Source organism: Panthera leo, chromosome D3 (genome assembly GCF_018350215.1).
Source record: "Panthera leo isolate Ple1 chromosome D3, P.leo_Ple1_pat1.1, whole genome shotgun sequence".
Classification (NCBI taxonomy): Eukaryota; Metazoa; Chordata; class Mammalia; order Carnivora; family Felidae; genus Panthera; species Panthera leo.
Genome location: NC_056690.1, coordinates 18,769,712 through 18,782,839, shown reverse-complemented (window position 1 = coordinate 18,782,839; position 13,128 = coordinate 18,769,712). Strand labels below are relative to the sequence as shown.

Below are 13,128 nucleotides of genomic sequence, written 5' to 3'. Positions count from 1 at the left end.
GCCCTGCCCCACTCCAATCAAACACTAATCCAGTTGATCTTCCTTGAACTTTTGTTCCCTTGATTGATAGGCCAAGGCTGTTATCTCTTAATCTACGGTGTTAAAACAAAGCTGTTATTTCTTAAGGCTACAGGTTAGCCCTACACTACAATTTAACCCTTACAAGATCAAGAGTCACATGCTCTACCAACTGAGCCAGCAGGGCACCCTTAATCATATTTAACCTCTAGCTTTTAAACTCTTTTTGGAACCTGGGAGGACCCATCACCGCCACCTTCTCCCACACGAGAACTTATGCTCACACCAACTGTCCCAGGCCCAGCAACCATGGTGGTTGTGACAGTACTTTATTAGGTGAAGAAGTGGAATTGTTTTCAACATCTCCCCTAAGGAAAGAAGCTCAAAGGCCTGGGCCAGCCAGGCCCTGCAGGATGGGCTGCTTCTACTTGAACTTCTGCAGCAACTCACAGATCCTCTCCTTGACCATTGGATCCAATGTTGAACTGTCCCACTCGGCCAACCTCATCAGCCGGTCATGGGCCTCCCCGAAGAGGCTAGGGCCAATGGCCAGCTCCACCCTCATGCGCCACTCAGCAATCTTGGAGCTACTGAGGAAGACATTATAGTTGCCTCCCATGGGCTGTAGATACACAAAGAGGAAGAGATGGTCAGCCAGGGGACCAGCCCTACCTACGTCCCCTCCTACAGCCTCAGGGTGTCTCCCTATCTGCCGCTGCAAAGAGTGAGTCTGTGACCCATCCCACTCCCAGGCCTGAGCAAGGGGTCATAGGCTATGTGATAGATGTGGGGTGGGGGCTGGAAGGTCAGAATCTCCAGGTTCTCCACTGGTCTTGCTCCAAGGTTCCTGAACCCCTTTCTGAGGTGACTCCTGGCCCAGATGACTCCTACTTTTTAGTGTGAAACCTCCCATGGGCCCTGCCTTCTACCAGGGAAATCCCTTATTCTCAGATGAGAGTGGGAAGAATTCACACATTGAATTTCCACATTGAACCTTCCTCTGTGATCAGGTGCAGGGCCTGGAATGGGAGACCCAGCAGGTAGTCTAAGAAACATGCACGCAAAAAGCCTGGGGGCTCCAAAATGGGGTGGGGTGGGTGAAATGTAAGGGGTAGGGTTTGAAATGTAGGGGACTACACCACCTGAGACAGAAAAACTGAAATGGTTTTCTCTGGTGCTGATCTGCCCTGCACACTGACCATGGACTAAAGCGGACATTTTGCATACTGGCCAGAAATTGCGTTGGCCTCTCAAGACATTGGCCGGGGTCTCAGTTGGCCACCCTGCATACCAGCTAGGGCAGAACTAGCCACCCTCCCCTGCATGTAGAAACCACATAACTGTCCCACACCCAGGTGGACCCCCAAAAGCACTGTGGATGCCCCTCCGACCCAGAACCAGGGAGCTTCCTTGTATAGCTAGATGTCTGGTGCTCTAGAAAAAAGTCCATTCATCCAGAAGGACTCTTTGGAGGCCTCTGGACACTTCCTGGAGGGTCCGGCAGGAGGCGGAGGCATCCAGGATCCTGGCTGACTAACTGAGAAATGTTGTGTTCTTCTCCCTGTCCCAGGCCTGCCTTCCAGCTCCTGCCCACGCTGAAAAAGCATTGTGAAGCATCGTGACCCTCCTTGGTTCAAAATCTCCTGTGCTTCCGGTTACCCCTTGGTCAGGTCTAGGCACCTGGCTCCCAGAATCCCTCTCCCTCCAGCAGCCTATCCTCACACTGTGGCCCCAGTGGTCACAGAGGAGTCCTACCTCTGCCCAGGCTGTGTCCCTACCCCACTGCACACCTGCATCATCTCCACTAGGGCCACCACGTCAGCCAGTGAGATGTGGTCCCCGGCAATGAACATCTTGTCCTGCAGAAACTTCTCCTCAAAGAGCTGCATGCTGTTCTTCACCTCTGCCAGCATCTGCTCCACCTTCTCATCTGGAACCTCCTCACCAGTGATCATTGGGATCAGCATCTGGCCAGGGTGGGGGAGAGGAGGGAAGAGGAGGTTGCACCCTAGTCCCATCTGACCCTCCAATCTTCAGCATCCTTGTCTGCTAGAGAGGTGTTGGACAGAACCAAGGATGTAAAGCAAGTTCACCTCTTTTAGCAGTTCTGGTTGGTAGAAGTTACCTGGGGCCATTGTCCAGAAGGATTTTGAGATCCTAGCAGGATGGAATCCTGTGATTGATTAGTGATGTCTGTCACAGGCATGAGATAAGAAGTAAGGGTACATATACATACATTGGCTAGTCGTCATCTTCAAATTTGGTGGTCTCTCTGGGCCCTTTGACTGTGATGTTTTCTAGTTCAGAATGAAATTTCTTGAATCTTATCCAGTCTTGAGTAATATCAGCCCCTCCTGGGTACCCTTCCCCTTGTCTTTATAAGGCTTTTTCATACCCAATCGTTCATTCCACACTCCCATCAGCTCTGTAAGGCAGGCAGGAGAGGGAGCTGAGGAAATGATGCTCAGGAAGGGAGGGAGACTTGCTTGAACTCACTGGTGGTCAGCCCAGCCTTGACTCCACTCACCTTGATCCAGAGGATCCTGCTCATGGGCATCTGAATGGCAGTGTGCTGCCAGGCCATGAACTCATCCACGCGGGCACGTGTGTGCAGGTCTGGTGGGTACCAGTGTGAGGGTGTGCTGTACTTGCGGCACAGGTAGAAAAGGATGGCCACGCTGCAGAAAGGAAAAGTCGGGGGGCACTGCTCTTGCCTTCCTCAACATTGTTACACCCACCACCCCAGCGTGGCCAGGGCTCAGTGTGGGGCTTCCAGCCACAGGCAGGTGCTAGGCACTGACATTCTTCTGGGGGGAGGATGAGCCCAAAGGGTGCCAGGAAAGGCAGTCAGTCCGCCAGTCAGCGAGTGCCCGAAGGAAGACCAGCAGGGTGAATGGGATCTGATGGATGGCATGAGGAAGGGCAGTCTGGACGGAAAACAACATGTATGGGAATTCGGGGGTAAGAGGTAGCTACACTCTGTCTCTCTTTGTCTCTCAAAAAATAAATAAACATTTAAATATAAATAAATAAAAGAGGGGTGCATGGGTGCCTCAGTTTGTTGAGTATCTGACTTCAGCCCAGGTCATGATCGCACAGTTCGTGAGTTCAAGCCCCCAGGATCCCAGCTGACAGTGCAAAGTCCACTTCAGAACCTCTATACACCCCCCTCCCTGTCCCTCTCTTGCTTGTGCTATCTCTCAAAAATAAACAAACATTAAAATATATATTTTTTAAAAAGGGGGGGGGCGTCTGGGTGGCTCAGTCAGTTAAGTGTCAGACTTCAGCTCAGGTCATAATCTCACGGTTCTTGAGTTCGAGCCCCATGTCAGGCTCTGTGCTGACAGCTCAGAGCCTGGAGCCTGTTTCAGATTCTGTGTCTCCCTCTCTCTCTGCACCTCCTCCGCTCTCTCTCTCTCTCTCTCTCTCAAAAATCAATAAAATTTTAAAAAATTAAAAGAAAATAAAAAATAAAAAAAATATAGTTGCTAAGAGAGTAGGTGTTAAAAGTTCTTATCATAAGGGAAAAAAATCTACAACTATATGTGATGACAGACGTCAACTAGAACTTACCATGGTGATCATCAGTTCACAATATATACATAAACTGAATCATTATGTTGTACACCTGAAACTAATATAATGTTGTATGGCAATTGTATCTCAATTTAAAAAAAAAAGAGGGGTGCCTGGGTGGCTCAGTCAGTTGAGCGTCTGACTCTTGATTTCGGCTCAGGTCATGATCTCACAGTTTGTGGGTTCAAGCCTTGGGTCGGGCTCTGTGCTGACAGTGCAGATCCTGCTTGGGATTCCCTCTCCCTCTCTCTCTGCCCCTCCTGTGTTCTCTCTCTCTCTCTCTCTCTCTCTCTCAAAACAAACTTAAAAAAAAAAGAAACAAGATCTGGTACTTGGGTGGAGGGGTTCTGAGGAGGACAGGGGCCACAGGAGTACAGGGAGGGTACAGACTGGAGGCACAATTTGGAGGGAATTGTCTTGCTCTTGGCTGGTGGAGGGCAGGAAGGGAGGAACTCAGAATGGACACATATGTTTGAGGTGTCTAGAACATCTGGGGTCCCAGAGAGTCCTGAGTCAGAGTCTGATATGACACCAAAGTCCAAGAAGAAGGAGCCTGCCCTGCCGTGCCCCCGCAGCCCACCACAGAGTCAGCAGGTAAGAAGGGAACAGAGGTGGGAGGGGGGAGAAGGGAAGGAGCAGCCTGAGAGGGAGGCCCCAGAGGTACAACTGTCTAAGAAGGCGGGAAACATCAAGAAGGGAAATCCTAAATCCTGAATCATCTCAGTTGATCTCACAATAACCCTATAAGGTGGGTCCCAGTATGCTTACATTTGAGGAAACTGAGGCTCAAAGATAACAACGAACCGGCCAAAGACACATAGCCTGAGGCTACCAGAACCCGGGAAAGAAGCTTTTCCAGCTCCTTCACAGGGGTTTTGACGTCTAGCCTCTAGGAATGCAATACATTTCTGTTGTTCTAAGTCATTTAGTCAGTGGCAATTTTTTACAACAGCCCTAGGAAAATCATCCAGCACTGGGGTCACCCAAGTTCTATGGTCCACCAGGAAGATACATTTGACAATTATGAGACCGCCTCTGAAGCTGTCTGAGAAACAATAAACCCCTGAGTCTCACCAAACCTCTACTTTCAATGACCAATTTACAGGAAATGAAGGGACAGAAAAACCATGTTAACATGACACCATGAGAACACGATCAGCAAAACTTAGACTGTGGGAAACTCCTCAGGACAAAGGATTCTGTTTCTTCAACCATAACGAAAATGTAAAGGCAGGGGCACCTGTGTGGCTCCGTCGGTTAAGCATCTGCCTTTGGCTCGGGTCATGCTCTCACGGTTTGTGGGTTTGAGCCCCACACTGGGCTCTCGGTTATCAGCTGTCAGCATGGAGCCTGCTTGGGGTCCTCTGTTGCGCTCTCTCTCTACCCCTCCCCTACTTGTGCTCTCTCTCTCTCTCAAAAATAAATAAACATTTTTTTTAAAGTATATTAAAAATGCAAAGGCAAAAGGTGGGGCATGGAGGGAACTATAGGCAGACCACAAGCTGCCACACTTGTAGTTTATTTGGAGCTGGATTCAAATGCACAAGCCACAAAGAAAATATTTTGGGGATAATCAGTGACTTTTGAATAGAACAGGGTATTGGTTGAAATCCAGGGATTACTGTTGCTGTTTTTTTAAATTAATTAATTATTTTTTTTGAAAGAGAAAGAGAGTGTGAGCAGGGGAGGGGCAGAGAGAGAGAGAGAGAGAGAGAGAGAGAATCCCAAGCAGGATCCAGACTCAGCACAGAGCCGGACACAGGGCTCGATCCCACAACCCAGGGATCTGAGCAGAAATCAAGAGTCAGATGCTCAATGACTGAGCCACCCAGGCGTCCCCAGGGATTATTGTTAATTTTTTATAAGGTGTCACCAAAGTATTGTGGTGATGCTTTTTTTTTTTTTTTTTTTTCTTATGAGCCCTCATCTTTTATCTGGCAGGTAGGGGAATAGAGGGGAATAGAGTGGGTTGGTTACAGGTGATGCAAAATGGGCTCCCCACGTGGACCACTGTTGGAATTGTGTGATGGGTATCCTGTGGAGGTCTTCATATCCCTCATTAGTTAGTATTCATTCTACTTTGGTGTACGTATAAAATTTTTCACGGTAAATAAAAAGTAAGTACTAGCAGGTCGGCTCAACCTGAATGTCCCAGGAGGAGCAGAGACAGATGGGAGCAGGGGTGGGCAAGGAAGACTTACCTTTCAGATAAGACAAATTTTCCATCTTTGAGGCTGGGTACCTTCTTCAGGGGGTTGATCTTTATGTATTCCTTGCTGTGGTGGTGACCTGAGAGGGGTAGGAAAGGTCTGAGGATGCTGGGACTCTAGGAAAGAGAGGCCCGGGTCTCCCAGAGGCAGATGCCTTTCTCCCCCTTTTCTCTAGAAGGAGAAACAAGCCCAGAGGAACACCATCCATGGCTCACTTCAGGTCAAAGGGCAAGTCAGTGGCAGAATCGGGATTAGGATCAAGACTCCTGCCCCCATCCCAGGCTCAGTGACCAGGACAACCCGTTGGCTTACAGAAGTTGGAGACCTCCAGCCCCCACTCCCAACTCGGCCTGAAGCCATAGCCTGTGAATCAGCAGCAGCCCTAGAAGCCTGGATCCCACCCCCACTCCTTCAGCCCCAGCCCCAGCACACAGCTGGAATCCAAAAGGGAGCCTCTCATATACAACCAATCTATCAGAAGACTTGTTATGTTGTGGTGGGTTTTGTTTTGTTTTGTTGTTAAGTAAGCTCTCCACTGCACGAGGGCTTGAACTCATGACCAGCCCCAGAGATCAAGAGTCCACAAATTCTAGCAACTGAGCCAGCCAGGCACCCTGATCTATTGGGAGTTTTAACTCTTCCTCAACCAGCTGCCTCGGTCAGAAAACATTTCTGGGGCTGGATTCACACCTCATTTCGGAAGACCTGGCCTCCTCCTCTGTGTTCTAGAGGCTTCTGCCTCTGCAACGTGAGCTTTTAAGAACCTCCTCCATGCTTGGGGTAATGTTGGAGACCAGTGCTCTGCACCTCACCCCGGGCCTGTGTCACCCTGAGCAGGTGTGAACGTGGAGGGAGAATGAGTGTGGCCTGAAGAGGTAGTCTTGACTCAGATTTGGATGACCACACACCTCTGCGACCTTTGCCAGCTCATCTGAGGTGCTGCAGCTAAAAAGATACTGCAAGGAAAAGCCGAGGGCTCTAGATGGGAGACCAGGGGATGCCTGGCACTTCTTCCTTCCACTTTATCTTATAAGAGCCTGTTCATAGGGCTCCTGGGTGGCTCAGTCAGTTAAGCATCCAGCTCTTGGGTTTCCGCTCAGGTCATGATCTCACAGTTTTGTGGGTCCAAGCCCCACATTGGGCTCCACGCTGGCAGTGTAGAGCCTGCTTGGGATTCTCTCTCTCACTCTCTCTCTTCCCCTCCCCCACTCACACTGTCTCTGTCTCTCTCAAAATAAATAAATAAACTTAAAAAAAAAAAAAAAGAGCCTGTTCATCATAGCAGGGCAGAATTAGTCACAGGGCCGGACAGCCTACGATTCCCTTGGAAAGTCTGGACTTTAAGGTGGGGAGTCGCCTCTGTGTCTCCGCTTCTCAGAGGCGCTCTGACCTTGCGTCCTGCCTCCCTGCCAAGGCCAGACCTATGCCGGGCAGCGTGGGATGCCTACCTTTTAGCAGATCCACAAACTGGAAGTCAAAGGGGATGTTGTTCTTCCTAGCGAAGATGTAGACAGCGCGGCAGGATGCTGACAGCAGGTCCAGATAGAGCTCCAGGCCCATGCTGAGACACGTGTCGGGCACCCCCACCAGCCACAGCCAGCAGGCTCTGAACCTGAGCCTATATGCGGCCTGAGCCCCTGGGCCTGGCTCTGTGCCCGTCGGCCCTCTCCAACCCAGGCCTAGGACCCCGCGTTCTGGAACTTCTTGTTTCACTTGGTGTTGTCATGAGGCCAGGAAGCCCGGAATTCTCACAGCAGCAAGAATTCTCCGGAGACTCAGGAGTAGACAAGGGAGAGGACCCTGGCTCAGGGGCAGGAGGTGGGGGCTGCCTGCAACCCTGCCCTTCCCCCTCCCTCTTGGCACACGTGTGTGCCCGTGGCCCATCTCGGAGAAGGACTTACACGCGGGAATTGTGAGGGCCAGAACTTTATTGTAGAATGTAACCCAAGGGCCTCTGCTGGGTCCAGAACGAGGATGGGGCAATAGGAAATAACCATGGAGGGTTTCAGAAGCAAGGATTGGGGGTATGCTTAGGTCAGTCTAGCCTGAAGTATGGTTAGAAAAGTGTTGAGAGAAAGACAAACAGGATCCTAGAGAGCAGTCAGGGCACCAGGGACAATGCCACAGGAGTATCTAGGGTCAGCCAGCGAAGCTGTGCCATGGAGAGAACCCCAGAAACTTCTGGTCTGGCTTGGGACTGGCAGTGGCCAGTGGAGTTCAGCAGCTGGCAACTCAGGAAGGTAACTAGAAGCCCACGAGAGGCCTGAGTGCTGCTGCCTCTAGGCTGCATCATCTCGGGAGATCGCTTGTCCCTCCAGATTCTGCTCAGAAGTGGGGAGACCCCACTTGGTAAGGCAGAGGAAGCTGGAGACAAGTAGACGTCACACAGCATGTTTATTGTGGGTGGGAGAGTGCAGGGGAATGGGCTGGGCCACATCCCTCTCAACTGAGCCGTTCCTGCAGCCGATGCACCAGCTCCTGTGCCAGCCGGGGGTCCTGCTGGGCGTCTCTGGGGTCCCGCGGCTGTAGCACAAGCTTGTGCGCATCTTGGACAAGCTCAGGGCCCAGGGCAGCCTCTACTCGGGCTCGCCAGGCTGCCAGCCGGGGCCAGTCTCGGAAGAGGTCACAGCCAACAGCAGTGGGCTGGGGAGACAGGGTAGCCAGAGCAGAGGACTCAGCCCTGTGCCCAGAGTGCCCCCAGAGGGCAAACAGGCAGGAGAAGCTTACCTGCATCAGCTCCGTGAATGCCATCAGATCTGCTAGGGAGACCTGCTCGGTGGCCAGGAAGGGTTTGGCCGCAAGGACCTCCTGATCCAGGTGCTGCAGGGCTGGTTTCAGCTTCCCCAACAGCCGGTCTAGGCGCACGGTGTCCACAGGCTGCCCCGAGAAGTGGGGCAGGAGGGACTGGGCCAGGGGGAATGGAAGCAGCTTATCCTGGGTTCCTCCAAACATCCTCAACCACCTCTCCACCCCTCCCTGGCCACCATCCATTAGCGATACCCCCTGGGGCACTGTATTCAGAAGGATTCTGAGGATTCATTTAGACTCAGGGGAAAGAATGCCGTGATCAATTACAGATTCTACCCGGGACAGTAGATAGAGGGCTGTATATGTGCCCGTGGGTCCTTTCCAGCACTGGGGGTTCTGACTGCTGCCCAAGCCTGCATAATAGGGCAAGGAGGCTCACCTTACACAGGTAGACATTGGTGGCAGGCAGCTGGATGGCCGTGTGCTGCCACGCCAGGTACTCGTCGACTCGGGCGCGGGCCTGCAGGTCAGGTGGATACCAGTATGGCGCCGTCTGGTACTTGCGGCTCAAGTATAAAAGGATGGCCACACTGCAAACAGGGGGTGTCAGAGAGTCCCCCACCCCTCAGGGCTAGGCAGCTTCATCTCTCACAAACAGGGTGATTTGACTGGATTTCTGTCCAACGCCACCTCCGGGGGAGGCCAACCCCACTCCCACATCCCCACCACGGGCCATCTTTTCTCCACCAAACTGCTCCATTCCTCACGCGCTCCCCGTGGACCCATATTTCCACCTCCCTTCCCCCGACTACTAACCCAGCCAGCCCTCTGCCTCCAGACCCACCTCTCTGGCATCCGGGTCCTACTGAGCAGGAGGGAGGCAGACCTGCCATGGACATCCTGCCCAAGGGATCTCCAAGTTCCCTCCCAGGCCAGTGCTCCCTAGCAGCCAGGGTCCAGGGGAGGGGATCGAGGAGAACCCCTTTCTTGATCCTCCCTGGGCTCCTGGCACACAATTTCTAAGTCAAATAATAAAAATGTAATGGCAACTAGAAAACATTTTATAGAAAAAGGTGGTGCCCAGTTTCCATTCTCAGGCAGGTCCTGGGAGGGGTTACATTACTACTCCATTTTACAGGGGAGAAACATGGGACACGAAGTTCTGTGACCCCTCTGTGGCCGAGATGGAGGATATGGGGAACTGGGATTCAGAGCCCAATGCAAATCTGGGGCTGCCTAGCTCCTGGCTCCTGTGACTTGAAGGCCAGGTTCGGGACGTCTGGGGAGGGCTAACCTCAAGCTTGGATCTTCCCCAGCAGAGTCCAGGTTGTCCAGGCCTAACAGAGTGACCTTTGCCCAGCCCTCCACGCCGAAGCTACCAACCATTTTAGCCCCAGAGCAGCTCCTAGTCCAGCCCCTTGCCCCCAAGCTGGGTGAGCTAAAAGGAGGAAGAGGGGACCACAGCAGTCTGGAAAGATCTCCAAGTGTGGCACCATCAGCTTTCTGCCGTCCTCTCTCCGCCTCCCCCAACCTCGAAGCCTCCACAGGCGCCAGGACCCCATTACCTCTCCGCCAACAGGAAGTCTCCATCCCTCAGGGCAGGCACCTTCCCCAGGGGGTTCACCTTCAAGAATTCAGGCTTCAGGTGCTCCCCTGGGGGATGCAGAGGATGGGTGGCTCAGCAAGATCTGGCTCCTGGATGCCACCCCCCATGTGGCCCAGCCTAGCCAAGACTCACCTCGTCCCAGCTCCACAGGCCGAAACTCAAAGGGAATGCCATTCTTCTTGGCGAAAATGTAAATGGCACGGCAGGGGGGCGAGTACAGGTCCAGAAACAGCTCCAGCGGCATGCCTGCCCCGCCCAGTGTCCTCCCCTGCTCAACACTCTAGCCTGTTTCCGGGGAGGTTTGCTTGGCCCCTTCAAAATAGGACCCAAAGACGTCTGTTCCCCTCCCCCAAGCCTACTTCCTCTGAACTACTAGCTGGGCGCCCTGGCAAGCCTCCCCACCTCCTGGGCTGTCGGTTGAGTGGAGGCAGGGTGGGCTGTTGAATATTTGTCGCTGGTTTTTCAAAGCAGGGTCCCCAGCCTGGCCCTCCTCCTGCTTCACTGGGTGTTACAAGCCCCTGGACACCCCCAGGTCCTGCCTCTTCCCTCTGGCTGGGCCACTCCCTGATCTCTGCTTCCTGGCAGCCGGGGAGGCTTTCACAACCTTTCTGTCGAAGTAGGAGTCTCCCTGGCAGAGGCGCACTATTGGTCTTTAAGGCCTTTTATGTTTTTCCTCCCACTGCACCTGTGCCTCACACACAGACTCACACAAACTCACACACAGAGTCCCACACACAGAGTCTCTCTCTCTCTCCTCTCTCTCTCTCTCTCTCTCACACACACACACACACACACTCATGCTCATACTCACATGTCCCCAGCCCAAGCCTCTCCTCTCTCCAGTCTGAGTAACTGTCCTGAAATCCTGACGTTGTAAAGGCATCTCTCTCTTGACTGTCCTCCTCCAGTGCCTCCCACCCCCTGGGGCTCAGACCAGCCCCCTGGAGTCTTCCTTCTCCTTACCCACACCTGTTCCCTCCGGCCTCACCAGCTTCCTCAACCAGCCCTTTTACTTCCATCCCAGGGCCCTCTGTCCTGGTCCACACAGCACCAGAGGGGATTTCTCAAGTCCAAATCTGATCCCATGCTCCCAAGCGCCCTCAGCCCTGCAGTGCTCCCTCTCCTCACACTCCCCAACCTTGTCCATTTGCCTCTCAGCCTTCCTCTTGGACTGTCCCGTGCACTTCTCTTCTGTCAGAACCCAAGTCTTGAGACACTGAGGGTGAGGTTGTGGGGCAGGGCCTCCATGAACCCAGACAACAGCCATGGGTGGGTTAGGAGCTGGGGCCTGGCATCCACACTGGCCCTGGCCGGTGGGGTGACTCGCGGAGCAGGTAGCAAGCCAGAGTAGCCCCCTGGGAACTGAGCCATGGTCTCCCAGGAAGCTGCCCCCAGCCCCATTCTGGGACCTGAGGAGGTCAGAGCCACTGACCATGCAAGGGAACTCTAATGCCTTCCCCACTGTTTTCATAGGAACTGAAGTCTGCCAGGCAGGACTTTTAGGGACACATTGCATCCCTTACAAACACACATACTCACAGGACATGTGGCTCGGGCAGAGCTGACCTCACCCTTAGTTTCAAGGATAGTTCATGGCCCAGCCCAGCCAGTGAAGACCCTGTATCCCTTGACCACTCTGATTGGATCAGGCAGGGTCCTAGGGCTGTGACAGGAGTTCCTGGGAAGGAAGGACTGGGAACAGGCCCAAGGCTGACCCCTGCTGAAGTGCATTGCCATTCCTAAGGAGAGGCCGGGAAACGACTGTCTGCAGAAGGAACACAGCTGGCTCAGATTCTTCCCCGGTGGAGGAGGACAAGGGCTGGGCAGCCTCCAGGAGCCAGGCTGTCCAGAGCCAGCCATCCTGGAGCCCAGGCAGAAGGGATTGAAGCCAGGCAGGCCCAGCAAAGCCAGCAGCCATCCAGCAAGTCTGTAGATGGGAGGCTGGGCTCAGACTTGGCATGTCCAGAGCCGTCAGGGAGCCCTGGGTCCAACACCCTGGGACCTGTAACCCAACCCTGCACAGAAAACCCCAACTGGGTTTACCATATTGGATAGGGGTCACAGCCCTACGGTGAAGGGGAGGAGCAAGAGAAGGGAGGAATAGACAGTAACCTGGAAGCAAGGTGGGGAGACAGATAGGGAGGAGGGCAGCAAGGGACTCTCATTCACTCATTCATTACTCATTTGCTCATTCATTCGCTCATCCAACAGAGAGGCTCAGACAAACCAAAAGGCCAAGGATAGGTGACCAGAGAGGAGTCTTTCTTATATCTCCCAGCCTTCTAAGCGGACCTATGATGTAACTCTGGTGGGGACCCCGGGAGGGATTGACCACCTGCCCCCCGGATCTTCAGGATGGGGCTGTGGCCCTGGCACAACCCTGTACCCAGGAAAGCCTCCATTAACTCCCGCTATGCCACCAGCCATGACCACTCTTCCAACACAGCCAAGCCCCACATGGGTCATAGGGCTCACGGACAGGTCAGTGCTGAGGCTTTGATTCTAGACTCCAATACAGGAGACAGGGATAGCCATGCCACTGACCCCAAGGGCAGCCACAGGACCTGAGGAAAGCCAGGGAAGGATCCCAACATCTGTCGAATAGAGATTTTGGCCCCCCTGGCCCTCTAGGCAGGGTCAGCGGAGGGAGGCTGCCTGGCTGGTCTGAGCTCATGCCCACCAGCAGCTCCTTCAGCACCATAAAGTCAACCAGCGTCACCTGGGAACTTGAGATGAAAGCCCTGCCTCTCGGGAATTTGTCTGTCCCTGTTCCTACCCAGCTTCTCCCTGGGCACTTGCCTACAAATGAGCAGAACCAGCATGAGTCAGGTGAGTGGAGGGTGGGCTCAGTCTGCAGCCCCACCCTCCAGCACCTTGGCCTTGCCCACGCCTGTCACACTCCCTCATCACCCCTCTCACCTGGGTCCACACAGGCATGCCCAGGGGGTGTCCTGGACACAGTCGCCATGC

At 53.5% G+C, this 13,128-nt stretch overlaps 2 protein-coding genes across 3 annotated transcripts; both read right to left on the bottom strand.

The window, feature by feature from the left end:
• Nucleotides 1–330: 330 nt before the first annotated feature.
• LOC122203724 (glutathione S-transferase theta-4-like) lies at nt 331–7,450 on the bottom strand. Its single transcript, XM_042910754.1, has 5 exons — nt 7,253–7,450; nt 5,796–5,883; nt 2,546–2,696; nt 1,809–1,985; nt 331–640 (listed from the first exon to the last, which is right to left on the bottom strand). The coding sequence occupies exons 1-5, from the start codon at nt 7,362–7,364 to the stop codon at nt 443–445; spliced, it is 726 nt and encodes a 241-aa protein (XP_042766688.1). The 5' UTR covers nt 7,365–7,450; the 3' UTR covers nt 331–442.
• Nucleotide 7,451: 1 nt separating this feature from the next.
• On the bottom strand, nt 7,452–10,831 carry LOC122203722 (glutathione S-transferase theta-1-like). 2 transcript variants are annotated; one of them, XM_042910753.1, is made up of 5 exons: nt 10,291–10,824; nt 10,118–10,205; nt 8,992–9,142; nt 8,532–8,708; nt 7,458–8,447 (listed from the first exon to the last, which is right to left on the bottom strand). In XM_042910753.1, the coding sequence occupies exons 1-5, from the start codon at nt 10,400–10,402 to the stop codon at nt 8,247–8,249; spliced, it is 729 nt and encodes a 242-aa protein (XP_042766687.1). In that variant the 5' UTR covers nt 10,403–10,824; the 3' UTR covers nt 7,458–8,246. The 2 variants fall into 2 exon arrangements, with proteins under 2 accessions (XP_042766686.1, XP_042766687.1); XM_042910752.1 differs by having other exon boundaries at nt 7,452–8,708; nt 10,291–10,831.
• Nucleotides 10,832–13,128: the final 2,297 nt, after the last annotated feature.

Bases quoted from the DNA above. Each gene is read 5' to 3' on its own strand.
- LOC122203722 (XM_042910752.1), bottom strand. From the start codon at position 10,402: ATGCCGCTGGAGCTGTTTCTGGACCTGTACTCGCCCCCCTGCCGTGCC. The intron at 10,206-10,290 runs GTGAGTCTTGGC...TGCATCCCCCAG, and splicing joins GCCTGTGGAGCTGGGACGAG to GGGAGCACCTGAAGCCTGAA. The intron at 8,709-8,991 runs GTGAGCCTCCTT...CCCCTGGCCCAG, and splicing joins CCAATGTCTACCTGTGTAAG to TCCCTCCTGCCCCACTTCTC.
- LOC122203724 (XM_042910754.1), bottom strand. From the start codon at position 7,364: ATGGGCCTGGAGCTCTATCTGGACCTGCTGTCAGCATCCTGCCGCGCT. The intron at 5,884-7,252 runs GTAGGCATCCCA...TACCCCTCTCAG, and splicing joins GTTTGTGGATCTGCTAAAAG to GTCACCACCACAGCAAGGAA. The intron at 641-1,808 runs GTGTGCAGTGGG...GTGTATCTACAG, and splicing joins CCCTAGTGGAGATGATGCAG to CCCATGGGAGGCAACTATAA.